The 18436-nt window shown below is 48.2% G+C and overlaps 1 protein-coding gene across 3 annotated transcripts in view; it reads right to left on the minus strand.

Annotated features, from left to right (window-relative positions):
• Positions 1–18436, minus strand: part of LOC137654666 (rhomboid-related protein 2-like) — a 206896-nt gene that overhangs the window by 75743 nt on the left and 112717 nt on the right. For all 3 annotated transcript variants that reach the window (XR_011046674.1, XM_068388512.1, XM_068388513.1), the window contains exon 4: positions 17211–17381. Coding sequence is in view for 2 of the 3 variants with exons in the window: in XM_068388512.1 (XP_068244613.1) it covers positions 17211–17381 (171 nt within the window). In the remaining variant the exon portion in view is untranslated. The remainder of the gene's footprint in view (positions 1–17210; positions 17382–18436) is intronic.

The following is an 18436-nucleotide window of genomic DNA, read 5'->3' on the forward strand; positions in this document are numbered from 1 at the left end:
TGGTGGAGGGTATCAGTTGGGACTTCTTTAGGTTGATGGTGATCCCCAGAACGTTGCCGAACCGCAGCAGCTTCACGCCTTGCTCCTTCAGTACTTCCTCTGAGGCTGAAAGTAACAACCAGTCGTCTAGGTACCGAATCAGGCGAATGCCCTGTTTGTGTGCCCAGACTGAGACCGTCGCGAAGACCCTAGTGAAGACCTGGGGGGCTGTGGACAGCCCGAAGCAGAGGGTCTTGAACTGCAACGTTTGGGTACCCCATTTTACCCGTAGGTACTTCCTGCTGGAGGGATGAACCGGGATTTGGAAGTAAGCATCCTTGAGATCTACTGACATCATGAAGTCCCCTTCTCTCAAGGATGCCAAGACCGACTTTGGAGTGTCCATTTTGAAGTCGGTCTTGCAGACGAACTTGTTGAGGGCTGAGAGGTCTATGACCGGTCTCCATCCTCCTGTCGCTTTCTCCACCAGGAACAGCCTGCTGTAGAACCCCGGACCTGGGTCCTGGACAAGTTCCATTACTCCTTTTGCCAACATTGCTGAGACCTCTCCCTGTAGAGCTGTCTTTTTCAAGGGGTCCTTGGGGGCTAGCCACTCTGCCTGCTGGTCTGGCATCAGAGGTGGAGGGTCCGCTAGGAAGGGCAACCTGTACCCTTCCTTCAGTACTGTCACGGTCCACGGGTCTGCCCATGCTTGCCAAGAATGTTTGAGGCATCCCCCCACCTGAGGCTTCGGCAGGAGTAGGGGGCCTCCCTCCCTATCTTCTCCTTGAGGTGCGGCCTGAACGTCCCCTTCTGGACGCTGAGAACGATGGTCTATAGGGGGTTTGGGTCGAGGCTGCTCTCCTACGGGAGGGCTGAGACGACTGGGACCAGGCCGTAGACGAGTTGTCTCTCTGGGTTGGCTAGGAGAGGCATGTCGGCGGTGGACCTTCTGTACGCCGGTCTTCTGACCGGGTGGGGCCTGGGCTCGCTCGGGTCCTTCAACTTCCTAACCCTCTCAATCGACTCCTCCACTGCCTTCAGGGGAAAGATAGCGTCGTCCCACAGGGTCAGGCTTCTCAGAGACCAGGCCTCTCTGTCCTGAAGCCTCCTAGTGATTTTGCTCAAGACCGTGTCCCTCCTCCGCAGGACCCAGTTGGCGGCCAAAGCTACCGACTGGTAGGGGAGGAATTTCAGGGCCTTACCTCCCGAACTGATAAGTTCCTAAGTTTCTGGTACCGTAGGACCGTATGAGGACTGGACGCCCACCAGGGTGGAGGCCCACCAGTCCAGCCACGAGGAGACGTTGACCAAGTCCTTCGAAATCTCCTCCATCACGATCGCCTCCGAAGGATAGAAGCAGATCGGAGCTGTCGATGCCCTCTCTTCTGAGGCTCCCTACCAAAACACAGCGAGTGCCGGCTCCAGTGCACAGGCGCCTGCTCGCTGTCCCTCCGGGAGGTAAAACTTACTCTGGGACTTCAGGCCCTGGAGTAGTTTGGAAGCACTCTGATTCTTGGGAGCCTCGGCGTGGTTGGCCACGATCTTGTCCAAATGGGCTCTATCCAACTTCACGTCCCTCGCTAAAGGAAGAGCCAAGGAGGGCCGCTGCTGGACCGGGGCGTCCACTAGCCTATTGAGACTGGAACGCCATGAATCTTAGGAGGAGGACTCCGGCTCGTCCAGCCTGTGGTGACTCCTGATGAGGCCTATTACCCTCCGATAGGCCGATACCTCCGCTGCCGAACCCTCTCCATGGTCGTCGAGTTCTTCCGAAGGGCGCGCTGATGCATGTGACGGGGGTACTCCGGCGGTGGCCATCGCACGTGGGGGAGTCCTGGACTGACCCTCTTGCGGGGGTTCTCGCTGAAGGATGGGCATTGCCGTCGGGACGGGGCCTCCGTCCTAGGTCCATCCCCCTTCCGGAGGTCCTCGTATCTGTGGGCCTGCCCGCCGAGGGGAGCCGTAGGTCACGCTCGTGACGAGCTAGGTGAGCTTTTGAGGTCAGGACTCGGCTGCCAGACCGAAGGGGCGACTCTCTCCGCTGGGCGGATGGAGCCGGAACCTTCGCGGACTTACGCCTGTCGACTGGAACCTGCAAGGATGGATCCCTCCGTCGGTTGCCACTGCTGCTGGATGAGTATCTATCTGGGGAGCGCATCCTTGGGTGCCAACTTGAAGGGCCCGGCGCCGCAGCTAACTCCAGCAGCCAGTCACGGTGAATCTAGAGCGAGAGGGACCGCGCGACAGCTTCCAGCGGGACTTCTCCTGCCGTCTCCTGAGCTTCCTCAGCACCTCGTCCTCCGAGGAGCAGGAAAGCTCCTCCACTGAGGAGACCGAAGACTTGTAGGCCCTCTTTGATGACCTCGCCTCCCGCGCTGGTGTAGGATGGTTCCTTCGATGCTCCATGGACGGCGACACCTGTAGAAAAACCTCCGGGAATATGGCCGACGGCGCTGGGGGGGAGCGTGGAGGTTCTTCCGTCGGGGACCAGGTCCCGAAGCCTTCCTCCATCCTCAGCGGTGACCTGAAAGGCGTCTTGGGGGGAACCCACGCAGTGGGGTCTGACGGCGGGGAAAGCTCCTTCTCGACGTCACCCTCGGCTGCAGAAGTGCCTGAAAAACACGCCCAAGAGGCTGGAGAAGAATTAGGTACATTTTTCCCCCACATGGGGTCATCCGAGGAGACGTGACGCTTGCACCAGGACTCCGTCTCCCGTACACACTCCCGCCCCTCCCTCAGGCCCCTCACTCGCCGGGAACGACGCCACAACCCCACTATCCTGAAGGTCAGACTCTTGGGGAAGGGCCGCGGGACTCTTCCCCGCAACGGACTTACCTCGTCCCCTACTCTGGGTAGGGGAGGGTGGAAGGGAAGCTCAGTCCGACGAGACGCCCGGCGAAGCAAGGGAGGAAGGGACGCTCGGCTTCTTAGGCGACTTCTTCTTGGTGCTATACCACACCCACTGCACCTCATTCCATGACTCGCACTCCGGACACCTGGCGGGAGGGGAACAAACGCTGCCCCTGCACGAGGAACACAAGGAGTGCGGGTCAACTTCGGGTTTCGAGAGGAACGCTCCACACGTTTTACCGGCCATAGGGCCAGGACAACAGCGGGGATGCTCCATGAGGCAGGAGAAAGCACCACGAGACACAAGCACGCACAGGGAAAGCACAAAGAGAAAGCACAAGGGGACCACGTGGGTACCGCTTGAGACACAAAGGGGTCGGGGACACAAAAAGTCACACTGGGATTAGGAGTGCGGCGAGATGATATCGCGACGCGACCAGAGAACTTACTGGAGGTCGAGACCTGAGCAAGCATGCTCTCTGACCCGGGGTTAGCCTCAGGGCGCGTATCACTCCGCCTGAGGTTACCCCTCATAGAGAATGGGTTTAGGGTAAACTACACAAAACTCTGGTCGGATGGGAAGGAGATCCCAGAGACTCCCAAGAAAGTAGTTCGAGGTAAGTACTTCGTGTTGGAGCAACTAGAAATTATTTTAGGTGGAATACTTTTGCTATTGTATATGTGACTCTAGGTCTAGTTAATATTTTGCTAACTTGGTAATACTGCACTCTAATAACAGTGAAAAGTATTTTTTTCCCATGTCGTATTCAGCCACTGTCTGTTTGTATTATTTTGGAACTCGGGCAACAACGTCATTATGCGGGGGCATAAAAACAATTAGAATAGCGCCAACGTATCTCTGCGTGTCGTAAGAGGTGACTAAAAGGTACGGGGCGAGGGGGCTGGGAACCCCCTCTCCTGTATTATAATCCTGTGAGACATCAAAGAAGTGGAGCTGGGGGGAGAGTGACTGCTCCCCGCACTCTAGTTTTGGGGTGTTTGAATGTGCGTGGATGTAGTACGATAGAGAGTAAAAGATGCGAGATTAGAAGTATGTTTAGGAATAAAAGGATGGATATATTGGCCTTGTGTGAGACAAAGATAAAGAGGGAAGGGTGAAGTAATGTTTGGTGAAATGTCTGGTAGAGTGTCTGGGATTGAAAGGGGAAGAGCAAGAGAAGGTGTGGCTTTATTGCCGAGTGAATGGATGAAAGGTAAAGTAGTGGAATGGAAGGAGATATCATCTAGGTTAATGTGGGTAAGGGTTAGGTTGGGTAGGGAATGTTGGGCTTTTGTCAGTGTGTATGGGCCAGGTTGTGAGAAAAGTGAAGACCGGAATGAGTTCTGGAATTAATTAACTAGGTGTGTAGAAGGACTGGGTAGAAGGAATTACGTAGTTGTCATGGGTGACTTAAATGCTAGAGTGGGCACTGGAGAGGTAGAAGGTGTCATTGGGAAGTATGGCGTACCAGGTGAAAATGGACGTGGTGAGAGACTGGTAGATATGTGTTGAGCAAGAGATGGTGATAAGTTCAAAAAGAAAAATAAAAACAAGTATACATGGGTAAGAGTGGCTAATGGAATTATGTGTTGATAACTAAAAGAATGTTTGGAAGATTGAAAGACACGCACGTTTTTAGGGATATGGCTAACGTTATGTCTGATAATTTTTTGGTGGAAGGAAAATTAGTTGTAGCAAAAGAGTGGGGGAATAGAGTAGGTGGATGTAAAAGGGAGCTAGTGAGGGTTGAAAAGCTAATAAAACCGGCGGTAAAAAGTAAATATCAAGAAAGGTTGAAAATGGTATATGACGAAGTGAAAGTAAGAGAAATGGGTAATTTAGAGGAGTGGAAGTTAGTAAAAGAAAATTTTGTTAGGATTGCAAGTGATGTGTGTTGCAAGAAGTTTGTTGGAGGCAGCATGAGGAAAGGCAGTGAATGGTGGAATGAAGGAGTGAAGGTAAAAGTGGAAGAGAAAAAGAGGGCTTTTGAAGAATGGCTGCAGAGTAAATAGTGTAGAGAAGTATGAAAAATATAGAGAGAAAAATGTGGAAGTAAAGCGCAAGGTAAGTGAGGCAAAGAGGGCAGCTGACCTGTGATGGGGTCAGGGATTGGGTCATTCATATGAAGAGAATAAGAAGTTTTGGAAAGAAGTGAAGCGAGTAAAGAAGGCTAGTTCAAGAATTGAAGAGACAGTGAAAGATGGAAATGGAGGGTTGTTAAAAGGACAGGAGGCAAGGAAAAGGTGGGCAGAATATTTTGAAAGTTTACTGAATGTTGAGGATAATAGGGAGGCAGATATAATTGCTGTTGCAGGTGTTGAGGTGCCGGTGATGGAAGATGAGAATGAGAGAGAGATTACGAGAGAGGAAGTGAGGAGAGCACTAGATGAAAAGAGAGTAGGAAAAGCATCTGGTATGGATGGTGTGAGAGCTGAGATGTTGAAGGAAGGGGGTGTGACTGTACTTGAATGGTTGGTGAGATGAGATTGTTTAATATCACAAATTTTAAGTAATTTGTATTTTTCCTAACAGTACTTACCTCGAACTACTTTCTTAGGAGTATCTGGGATCTCCTCCCTAACGGACCAAGAATTTTGCGCAGTTCCCCTATCTCCGTTTTCCCTTGTCGGGTCCCTCCGTGGCAGATGGATACGTGCCCTGAGGCGACCTGGGGTCAGCGCACGAGGGTGCGCTATTAGGTCTGTGTCGCCAGTAAGCATATGTGTTCTACTTCGAACTCCTGTAAGGTACCAGGGCCAGGATGGGTGGGCAATAACCCGAAAGTAGTTCAAGGTAAGTACTGTTAGGAAAAAATACAAATTACTTAAAATTTGTTATTTGTTCCAACATGGAGTACTTACCTCGAGCTACTTTCTTAGGAGACTTACACTTTAGGAGGCAGGGGTGGACTTAGAGGCCGTAAGACCCACCACTACCATCCCAGGACACGGGACCTAGATAGGAGGCTAGGTCCAGACGACACTAAGAACAGGGTAGGAGAATCAGGGGAAGCACGCAAAAGTCTACCTGTTTGTATAACTCACCTTTATGCATAATCAGGACATGGGCTTCCACAACATCAATCTCTCACATGGGAGGAAGGAAGGAAAGGGAAAAAAGGTAGCAAGGAAAGGGGAGTAAGGAGGAAACTTGTGTCGCTTGCAATTACTTCCCTCTGGCTACCCGGGGCTTTAGCCTTAAACTTGTTGCGGGGCGGAAATCACTGGTCCAATGGAGAAGGCGTCCAGGGACTTCCTCGAACAGTCTTTCAGGTAGTGGGCCGTAAAGGTAGACTGCCTGGACCATGTGCCTGCTCGCATGATTTGGCCTACTGCCATGTTGCTGTCAAATGTCAAAGAAGTGCTAAGACCCCTAATATCATGGGGTCGCGGGGTACCCGGGACTGCAGACCCCTCACTGGCGTAAGCTCTCTTGATGACTTGCCGAAGCCAGAAGGAGATCGTGTTCTTTGACACTGCCTTCTTTACTGGGCCTGAGGAGACAAACAGACTTTTGATGTCCGGCCAGAGTCTGGCTGTCCTGCTAAGGTATCTCCTGACTGTTCTCACTGGGCACAGGAGCAAGTCTTCCGGGTTGTCTGAGTGAGGGATCGCCGGGACCGAGAACCCCTCGAACCTTGGGTCTGCAATGGCCGGGTTCTGTGTTTTGGTCAGAAATTCAGGCAGAAACTTAAAGGACAGGTCCTTCCACCCTTTCCAGTGCGAGATCTCGAATGACAAGTCGTGGAGCTCACTCACACGCTTGGCTGAGGCCAGAGCTAGCAAGAACACTGTTTTGAGGGTGAGGGGGGGGGGTCTCTCTCTCTCTCTCTCTCTCCTCTCTCTCTCTCCTCCTCCTCTCTCTCTCTCTCTCTCTCTCTCTCTCACTAATGACAAAGCTAAAGCAAATAAAATATCTCAATTTAACAATACTACAACTCTCTCTCTCTCTCTCTCTCTCTCTCTCTCGATTTGGCAAAACAAAAAAATTTAATTAGAATAAAATTAATCCTCCACAGTGCAGATCTTCCCTTATTGGTAAGGGCCACGGAGGAAGGGTGGCCTGGTCCTGTAGATCAGCGAACCACTCCCTCTCCGGCCACCAGGGCGCTACCAAAGTCATCCTTGTAGCCCTTGATTGTCTGAGTCTCTTGAGCACCTGCCTGAGAATCCTGAAAGGAGGAAAGGCATACACATTGAGTCTGTCCCACGAGTGCTGGAAGGCGTCCTCGAACACTGCTGCTGGGTCTGGCACAGGAGAACAGAACACGGGGAGCTGCGTGTTGAGCCTCGTGGCAAACGGGTCTATCACCAGTGAGCCCCACAAGTGTAGGACCTTCTGGGCCACTTGTGGGTGTAGGGACCACTCCGACCCCACTACTTGCCCTGCTCTGCTGAGGCCGTCGGCTAGAAAGTTTTTCTTACCCGGAATGAACCTGGCTGTGAGAATGATGTGTTTCCTCTCGGCCCATTCCAGGATCCGAGACGTGAGATCGCGCAGCTCCCATGACATTAATCCTCCTTGTTTCGTTATGTAGGCTACCACGGTGGCGTTGTAGCACATGAGGGCTATTGAGTTTCCCTGTAGGCGATGGGCGAATATTGCAAGAGCCTTTTGAACCGCCAGGACCTCGAGCAGGTTTATGTGGAGGAGCTTCTCCTCCGGGGACCATTTTCCCTCTGCTGTCTCTTTCAGCAGATGGGCTCCCCACCCCTTCTTTGATACGTTCGTGAAGAGCAACGTCTCTGGAAGAGCGGACGCGAATGGCACCCCCCTTAGGGTGTTCGCCCTGTCGGACTACCAGAGGAGCATGTTTCTGGTGGCTGGAGCCATCATGACTAAGGCCTGAGGCGGGTCTCCCGGTGACCAGAGGTCCTTCAGATTCCACTGGACCAGCCTCAGCTTGAGCCTCCCCTGAGGAACTAGCTTCTCCAGCAAGACCAGGTGCCCCACGAGTGTCTGCCAATCCTTGGCTCTCATTGGTGCATTTGTTAGGAATGGTCGCATTATATGGTCCAGATTGTCCAGCCTCTCTTGAGAGGGGAATGCCCTTTCTACCTGGGAGTCCATGACCATCCCTATGTACGTCATCCTGGTGGTGGGGACCAACTGGGACTTCTCTAGATTGATGGTGACCCCCAGTTCTCTGCAGAACTGTAACAGCTTTGCCACCTGCTCCTTCAAGGCTGACTCTGAGGCTGAAAGCAGCAACCAGTCGTCTAGATACCTGATCAGCCTGATGCCCTGCTTGTGTGCCCAGGCTGATACTACGGTGAAAACCTGAGGAGCCGTTGACAGGCCAAAGCAGACTCTGAACTGTAGAGACTGGGATCCCCACTTCACCCTGAGGAACTTCCTGCTGGAGGGGTGTACGGGGATCTGAAAGTAGGCGTCCTTGAGGTCCAGGGACATCATGAAATCCCCTTCCCTCAAGGCTGCCAGTACCGACTTCGGCGTGTCCATCTTGAAGGACATCTTCTTGATGAACTTGTTCAGGGCCGAGAGGTCGATGACTAGTATCCAACTTCCCGTAGCTTTCTCCACCGGGAAGAGCCTGCTGTAGAACCCCAGGGACGATTCCTGAACGGGTTGCAGTGCTCCTTTGTCCAACATGGCTGACACCTCCTCCTACAAGGCTGCCCTCTGCATGTGATCCTTGGGGGCCAGCCACTCCGCCTGAGGTTTGGGAATCAGAGGGGGCGGCTCTGTCAGGAAGGGAATCCTGTATCCCTCACTGAGGACTGCCACGAACCATGGGTCCGAACCGTTGTCCCGCCATACTTGTCAATAGTGTTTGAGGCATCCCCTCACCTATGGTGTGGGAAGGTGTAGGGCGCTTCCTTTCCTATCTCCTTCTGGGGAGACGGTTTGAGCGGCCTCGTCTCGAGCCCGAGTATTTCTGTCTAAAGGAGGCCTGGGTTGGGGCACCACTTCTGCGTGAGGGCCGCGGGGACTGATGCCAGGAAGGGGAGGGGGCCTCCTGTCTAGCTGGTGGCGTAGGCGGGTAGGCCCCGTCCACAGACAGTCTTCTATGTGGAGGATGTCTTGTTGTTGGCTGCCTAGGCTCAGCCGAGTCTTTCAGTTTCCTCACTCTTTCCATCGTTTCTGCTACCGTCTGTAGGGGGAACAGGGTCTCACCCCACACCAGAGCATTCCTCAGGAATTTGGACTCACATTCGGGGAGTCTACGGGGGAGCCTGTTAAGCACCGTACCTCTCCTTCTTAAGATCCAGTTTGCTGTCTGGGTCAAGGACTGGAACGTAAGGAACTTCATGGCTTTGCCCCCCAAACGTATGAGCTCATGCAATAGAGCTTGATTCTCCGGCACCAAGAGATCGTGGGAGAGCTGAAAACCTGCTAGGGTACATGCCTACTAGTCCAGCCAGGAGGCCACATTGATGATGTCCTGTGATGTGTACTTCATCATAGCGGCCTCCACCTGAGAGAAGACCACAGGGGCAGTAAGGATCCTGTCATCCGTACTGCCCTGGCTCAGAGTTGCGACGGCTTCTTCCATAGTCCGAGGCCACGCAGGCCGCCCGTCTGGAACATAAGATTTCTTCTGGGTCCTCAGTCTAGGCAGGAGCTTGAAGGATCCTTGGGCTCTGAGGGAGTTCTTGTGCCCCGAGACAAACCGGTCGACGTGGTCCATGCCCAGGGACACGTCCGAATCCACTGGTAAGGTCAAGGATGGTTTCTGCTGTACTGGGTTATCCACCATCCTCCCCAAACCCGAAAGCCAGGCCTGCTCTGAGGATAGTTTGGGCTCGTCTAGCCTGTGGTGGTGCCGAATCAGTGCCAATACATTCCTGTAGGAGGATACTTCATCAGGCGAACATTCCCCAGTATCTATTAAGCCCTCTACCACTTGATCCTCCGTGTCGGCTGTATCCTCGATCACGGATGGATCCGTGGGGGCGGCCGTATCCCTGACATCCGGCCGGCTAGATGGAGCGGCTGCCTCCATCATGGATGGAGCCACCGAGGTGGAGGTAGCCGTCATGGGTCTACCCCCTCCCGGGGGAATCCGTGGAGAGTGACTGCCCTGCTATGCCAGCGGCTGCATCCGATGCCTGGATGGAGCCGGTGAGACTTTGGGTGTGGGAACAATGCTGCCGGGCTGAGGCAGCGGCTGCCTCCGCTGAACGGATGGAGCCGGTAACTTGCCGGGCAAGGGAAAGTTAACGCGCGCCAACGGCTGCATCCGAAGCGTGGACGGAGCCGAAGAGACACTGGGCAAGGTTGCGGAAGCGGCTCCAGCAGCCGCCGAGGCAGGCACTGGAGCACCAAGAGCCCTGTTCGACACGCAAGGGGGAAAAACCACTTTAGCCCTCTTCTTTCTGGAACACTTCTTCTTCTTGTTCTTCTTCCTCGTAACTTTGGCCTTCTTCCTCGACAGGCCTGAGTTCGAGCTCGACTTCTTCCTCTTCGACTTCTTTCTCTTTTTCCTCATCTCCCAGACGCTAGAGTCTTCCGACGATGAAGAGCTGGAGGACGAGGTAACGTGCGAGGAAGACGAAGAAGAAGAGGAGCTATCCAAGTAATCTGACTCTTCTGCCACCAACATGGGGGCTTGCAATTGTGCTACCGGGGTGAGGGGTTGCATGAAATCAGGCGGTAGCGCAACAGAAGGCGCCGGGGGCTTGAGTAGTGACCCACGTGAGGCAAACCAGCCAGAAAACTCTTCTTCCTGCCGCATGGGTGACCTGAAGGGCGTCCTTGGCGCCGTCCACACAATGGAGTCGGGGTCCGAAGAGCACGTGGCTCACCTTTCTCAGTCTTGATCGCCCCTGAAATCACTGTTCCTGAAAAGCACTGCCACGATGGGGGAGAAGGAGCTGGTGTTCCTGACCTCCTCCACACCGGGTCCTCACTCGAGACGGGTCCTACGGGCACCAGAACCTCGTCTACGGAAAGCACTTCCGTCACAACAGCAGACTCCCCACTCGTCTGCGTAGGCACAATGCAACTAGATTAATTGAAATCAGACTCATGGGGAACAGCAATTGGCTGTTTCCCCCATAACGGACTTACCTCGTCCCCTACTCTGGGTAGAGGAAGGGGAAGGAAAACCGCTCTCCAAAGGAGCTGACGGAGACGCTGACGGCGAACCGATACCAGGCTTCCTCAGTGACCGCTTTGATGCCTTCTTTTTCTTTGTACCGAACAAAGTCCACTGCAGTTCCGGCCAGGATGCACACTCCGGACACGAGGAGGCAGGCGACCACACTCTGCCTCTACATGAGGAGCACAATGTGTGCGGATCGATGCTCAACTTAGAGAGCCATGCCCCACATGACTTACCGGCCTTGGGCCCAGGAAAACGACGATGGGATTCCATAAGGGAATTCACAAGTAACACAAGGAAGGGATATGAACGGGAAAGCACAAAGGGAACACGTGTAACACAATGGTGGGTCGGACAGGATGTGAGAAAGAGCGGCGAGATGTTATCTACGTCGCGACCAGATGCTTACTGGCGACACAGACCTAGTGGCGCACCCTCGCGCGCTGACCCCAGGTCGCCTCAAGCCACGTATCCATCCGCCACGGAGGGACCCGGCAAGGGAAAACAGAGATAGGGGGAACTACACAAAATTCTTGGTCGGTTAGGGAGGAGATCCTAGATACTCCTAAGAAAGTAGTTCGAGGTAAGTACTCCGTGTTGGAACAAATGTATTTTTTGTTGTCAATGGTACCAGAAGATTGGGTTTGTGCGTGTATTGTAACACTATATAAGGGTAAGGGAAATGTGCATGAGTGTTGTAATTCAAGGGGTATTAGTTTGTTGAGTGTGGTGGGAAAAGTGTATGGTAAGTACTGATTAATAGCATTACAGTGAACCCTCGTTTATCGCGGTAGATAGGTTCCAGTCGCGGCCGCGATAGGTGAAAATCCGCGAAGTAGTGACACCATATTTACCTATTTATTCAACATGTATATTCAGACTTTTAAAACCTTCCCTTGTACGTAGTACTATTAACAAACTACCCTTTAATGTACAGAACACATAATGCAGTGATACCTCGGTACTCGACCATAATCCGTTCGAGATCCGTGTTCGACCTCCGATTTGTTCGAGTACCGAATTTTTTTTCCCCATAAGAAATAATGGTATATATTCTATTCCGTTCCCAAGCACTCGAACAGGCCCAAAATATTAATAAAACGTGTACCTAAACAACAATAATTATCTAAATGTGTATGAAATTGGTCAGAAAATCCTATAAAACAATTTTAAACCATTTACTGTACTAAAATAAAACAATTTTAAACCATTTTCTGTACTGTAGTGAACATACCTTTGAGCAGCGGTTCGATGGCATACAGGGATGGATGTGGAGAGGATGGAAGGGGGAGGTTACTGCTTGGAAGGAGAGTCCCCTTCCATGATGTGGCGGGGTAGTTCTCCTTCAGGAGTTGTTTCTCTCTCCAATGAAAGGGTGGGCAGATCTATTTCAGGGGTTTCTTCTCTTCTTTGTCTCTTCTTTGGAGGAGAAACAGGCTTTGATGTAGCAGCTTTCTTTTCTTTTGTGAAAAACTGGTCTATTGTTAATTGTTTCTTCCTCCTCTGCAGTATTCTTCGAAAATGATACATGACACTATCATTAAACATATGCACTGCCCGGTTTGCTACTGCAATTTCTGGGTGGTATTTTTCAGCAAAAGCCTGCACATCTGCCCACTTGGAACAAATTTCATTGATGAGAGAACTTGGAACATCCTCCCTTACCTCATCCTCTTCTGAAGATTCCTGCTCCACAATCAGATCCTGCTGCTGTTGTTGTTGCAGGTGCAACAATTCCTCCACAGTCAACTCGGTAGAATGGCTTTCTACAAGCTCATCAATATCATCCTTGTCGACCTCAAGCCCCAAACTCCTGCCCATGACAACAATTTCCTCAACGACATCAGTGTCATCAGAAATTACAGGGGTAGCAGTGCTTGGACCCGCCTCTGGTTGGAAACCTTCAAACTCCCTCTCTGTGACACATGATGGCCACAGCTTACGCCAGGCAGAGTTCAATGTCCTATAGGTCACACCTCGCCAAGCTTGGTCAATCATGTTAACAGAGTTGAGGATGCTGAAGTGTTCCTTCCAGAATTCCTTTAGGGTCAACTTCGTGTCACTGGTCACTTCAAAACACTTTCTGAAAAGGGCCTTGGTATAGAGTTTTTTGAAGTTTGAAATGACCTGTTGGTCCATGGGCTGGAGTATGGGAGTAGTATTGGGGGGCAAGAATTTGATTTTGATAAAGCTGTATTCTTCTTTCAAGTCATCCTCGAGACCTGGAGGATGTGCAGGAGCATTGTCCATAACCAGAAGACATTTCATTGGCAAGCTCTTTTCAATGAGGTAAGCCTTAACCTGGGGGGCAAACACTTCGTTTATCCACTCAGTAAAGAATTGTCTTGTGACCCAAGATTTAGTGTTCGAGCGCCACATAACTGGTAGTGCACTTTTACAAATATTATTTCGTTTGAACACCCGGGGGTTGTCCGAGTGGTACACTAACAAGGGTTTGATCTTGCAATCGCCACTTGCATTTGCACACAGCAACAATGTTAGCCTATCTTTCATTGGCTTGTGACCTGGCATCTTCGTCTCGTCCTTGGTAATGTACGTATTGGCTGGCATTTTCTTCCAAAATAACCCAGTCTCATCACAATTAAAGACTTGTTGTGCGATCAAATTTTGTTCATTTATGTACCGATCGAATTCCCCCACGTATTTATCGGCTGCAATTTGATCCGAACTAGCTGCCTCCCCATGCCTAGTAACACGATGAATACCTGTTCTATTACGAAACTTTTCAAACCAACCCCTGCTCGCTTTAAATGTAAATGAATCACTTTCACTGGTACTCGGACTTTTCTTCACTAATTCTTCATAGATATGCAACGCTTTTTCACAAATGAACGCTTCACTAACACTTTCCCCGGCCAACTGTTTTTCTTTAATAAATATTAAAAGCAACTTTTCCATCTCCTCAATCACTTGTGGCCTTTGCTTAGTTACCGCCGTAACTCCCGTTGCAACATTCGCCTTCTTAATCATTTCTTTATGCTTTAAAAACGTAGAAATGGTCGACTTCGCCATTCCGTATTCTACCGCTAAATCGGACACTCGTACACCATTCTCATATTTCGCTATAATTTCCTTCTTCAACTCGATCGTTGTTCGCACTGTTTTCCTCTTCTCCTTCCCCTTAACACTCATTACTTTCTTGGGACTCATTATGAAAGCTAAAAAAGCAATTAAAAGCACTGAAAATCACTAAATCACAACGAATGCTGATCGCGCGTTGTCTGAGTGACGCTCTCGAGAGAACTGATGCTTCCCGAACAAGCGAGAGTGGCCGAGATGGCGCGATCATCACAAAGCCCATGCGGTCGTCACGTGTTCGGCTGGTCGAGTACCGAATTTTTGGTCGAGCACCGCAGCAAAAATTTCTCGAAAATTTTGGTCGAACTCCGAATTGTTCGAGTATAGAGTCGTTCGACTACCGAGGTATCACTGTACTACAGTACCCTAAACTAAAACAGGCACAAATATTAAAGGTGATTTTATATCATGCATTTCCTAAACATGCTAAAAAGCACGATAAAAAATGGCAACCAATGTTTTGTTTACATTTATCTCTGATCATAATGTAGAAACAAACTGGAGGTAGAGCTTTGCTTATTACCCAGATATATTTCCCATATTTTTCCCTTAGAACTACATCACATCTTCCTACTTTAGATATATATATATATATATATATATATATATATATATATATATGTGTGTGTGTGTGTGTGTGTGTATATATATATATATATATTTATATGTATACACATATACATACCTACATATATACATAAATACATGCATACATATATATATATATATATATATATATATATATTACTGTATATATATGGGTTATGGAAAAAATCCGCGAAGTGGTGAATCCGCGATGGTCGAACCGCGAAGTAGCGAGGGTTCACTGTAAGGTTAAAACAGAAAATGCAATCTTAGAAGTACAGGGTGGTTTTAGAAGAGGTAAGGGTTGTATGAATCAGATTTTTACAGTTAGGCAGATATGCGAGAAATATTTAGCAAAAGGTAAGATGTATGTTGCGTTTATGGATCTGGAGAAAGCGTATGATAGAGTTGATAGGGAAGCAATGTGAAATGTACATACTGTACATACATATACCAAGGCACTTCCCCCAATTTTTGGGAGTAGCCGACATCAACAAATGAAACAAAACAAAAAGGGGACCTCTACTCTCTATGTTGCTCCCAGCCTGACAAGGGACTCAACCGAGTGGAATGTGATGAGGTTATGTGGAGTTGGTGGAAGGTTGTTGCAAGCAGTGAAAAGTTTCTACAAAGGTAGTGAAGCATGTGTTAGGATAGGAAATGAATTGAGCGATTGGTTTCCAGGGAGAGTGCGACTGAGATGGGGATGTGTGATGTCGCTGTGGTTGTTAACTTGTATGTTGATGGAGTGGTGAGAGAGGTGAATGCTCGAGTGCTTGGACGAGGATTGAAACTGGTAGACGAGTTTGCGGATGATACTGTACTGGTTGCAGACGCGGAAGAGAAGCTTGGCCGATTAGTGACAGAATTTGGAAGGGTGTGTGAGAGACGGAAGTTGAGAGTTAATGTGGTTAAGAGTAAGGTTATGAGATATACGATAAGGAAGGGTGGTGCGAGGTTAAAAGTCATGTTGAATGGAGAGTTACTTGAGGAGGTGGATCAATTCAAGTACTTGGGGTCTGTTGTTGCAGCAAATGGTGGAGTGGAAGCAGATGTACATCAGAGAGTGAATGAAGGATGCAAAGTGTTGGGGGCAGTTAAGGGAGTAGTAAAAAATAGAGGGTTGGGCATGAATGTAAAGAGAGTTCTGTATGAGAAAGTGATTGTACCAACAGTGATGTATGGATCGGAGTTGTGGGGAATGAAAGCGACGCAGAGACAACAATTGAACATGTTTGAGATGAAATGTCTAAAGAGTATGGCTGGTATATCTCGAGTAGATAGGGTTAGGAACGAAGTAGTGAGGATGAGAACGGGTGTAAGAAATGAGTTAGCAGCTAGAATGGATATGAAAGTGTTGAGGTGGTTTGGCCATGTTGAGAGAATGGAAAATGGCTGTCTGCTAAAGATGGGAGAAGTACAAGAGGAAGGCCAAGGTTTGGCTGGATGGATGGAGTGAAGGAAGCTATGAGTGATAGGAGGATAGATGTGAGAGAGGCAAGAGAGCGTGCTAGAAATAGGAATGAATGGCGAGCGATTGTTACGCAGTTTCGGTAGGCCCTGCTGCTTCCTTCAGTGACTTGGAAGACCGCGGAGGTAGGAGCAGTAGGGGATTCAGCATTATGAAGCTTCATCTGTGGTGGATAACAGGGGAGGGTGGGCTGTGGCACCCCTAGCAGTAACAGACAAACTCGGTTGAGTCCCTTGTCAGGCTGGGAGGAACGTAGAGAGGAGAGGTCCCCTTTTCTGTTTCATTTGTTTGATGTCGGCTACCCCACAAAATTGGGGGAAGTGCCTTGGTATATGTATGTATGTATTAACCAAATATGAGAAAATAATATGCTGCATAAACAACTAATATGTCATAGCGCCTTCTGCTACGAGACCAATAGTTGACATGTTTCCTTGTAGAAGCGAGTTGGTGAATTATCAGCTGATTACCAAAACAAACAATTTGCTAGTGTACTTCATTAAAAGAAGTTCAACATAAAAATAAACCAATCTATTACATATGAACGATAATTGTAGGTTTATATTTTATGTCTCATGAGTTTGGGTGCTTGTATGTCAATGGTTGGGTGTCTGAGGGGTGTCAAACTCCAATTACAACTTTTTCTTAGTGTTAAGACACAAGGTGATTTTGGGGGAGTATTTTTCAGGAAAAAGGGTGCGTCTTATGACACGGGAAATACGATAGTAACTTATTTACTAGGTATGTCACTAAATATTAGTGCACAAACACAACCATCTATATTACAATAGGTGCTAATATTCACTCATTAAAAATGAAAAACTTGTTTTGTCCCTTGTTCAGCAAAAAGGAATAAGGATACTAAAACTTCTATCCAGAAAGAAGTTCTGTTTCCAAGAAAAGCAAGTTTCAAACAGAAATGATCCAGATTCACCCAACAAGGTTTATACAGTATTATGCAACACAAGGTTACCTGTTGTTGTTTTACCTCTCCCTCATTAGCATGAAATAAGACCACAGAAATTTTAAAAGATTAAGGCATACATATTAATATGTGCATCAGTATTACCACATGGCTTTGAAAAGTTATTATTTTCCTGTAAACTATAAGGGGTGAATATTCCCAGGGAATTCAAAAACTAAAAAACTCTTACCTCTGCTGCACAAAGAATTGGAATGAGAAGTGGAGGAGGACAGCAGGAGTATTCTGCTATGTAATGTCTGTCGCCATGAGATACTTGCGATCGAGGAGCAACAGAAAAGGCAGCTGCAACTAGGGCTCTACGTACAACGGATTGCGTACCCGCATCCACTGGAACATTCACCTGGGGAAAAAATTAAATACCTTATATTAGTTAAGAATCAAAATCCTTTCAGAGAATTAAACTTTTATAAAACACTTTAAAGAAATAACAAATTTTGAAGTAATTTGTATTTTTCCTAACAATATAAACCTTTAGCTATTTATTTGTATTACATAACGGCGAAGCTGAAAGGAAGAGCCAATATATTTGAGTAAGGGTTAATTACCTATCCTTCTAGTTAGCAGGAGGGTGGGGGGGAGGTAGTTAGCTACCCCTCTCACTCACAAACCTGTGACTGTGCCTCACTTTGCTTGGAGGTAAGACTTCATGGGGGATAGGGTAGGTGGGTAAGTTTGTATAAATAGCTAAAGGTTTGTATTGTTAGGAAAAATACAAATTATTTACAAATTTGTCATTTGTTCCGTAACTGGAATACAAGCCTACGCTATTTACAGGGGCGACTCACCCATTAGGAGGGTGGACGTCCCTACCAATTTGGCTTTTTGGCTTCACTCGGGGTTTCTTTTTCTTATGAAGGTTAGTACAAAAAGTAAGGAGACCCTAACACCTCACTAAACCTTGCTATACATGGTCTGTGGCGTACACAAACTGTGTGTCAAGATACAGACAAAAAGCGCGAAAGGGAATTGTCGCAAATAAATGCTGCACTAGGGTGGACTAACTAGTAACCTGACTCTTGCCACGAGCGGTTGCCCAAGCTGTAACCAAAAAAATACTGCCAGAAAGTTTTAATTTGGTTTCTACAACAGTTTATAATGTATAATAATATTACTATCATACAGGTTAACACACACACACACACACTATATATATAATATATATATATATATATATATATATATATACGTATGTATATATATATATATATATATATATATATATATATATATATATATATATATATATATATATATATATATATATACTGTATATATATATATATATATATATATACTGTATATATATATATATATATATATATATTATGTGTATATATAAACAGTGTATATATATATATATATATATATATATATATATATATATATATATATATA

Source organism: Palaemon carinicauda, chromosome 15 (genome assembly GCF_036898095.1).
Source record: "Palaemon carinicauda isolate YSFRI2023 chromosome 15, ASM3689809v2, whole genome shotgun sequence".
In the NCBI taxonomy this organism is placed as follows: Eukaryota; Metazoa; Arthropoda; class Malacostraca; order Decapoda; family Palaemonidae; genus Palaemon; species Palaemon carinicauda.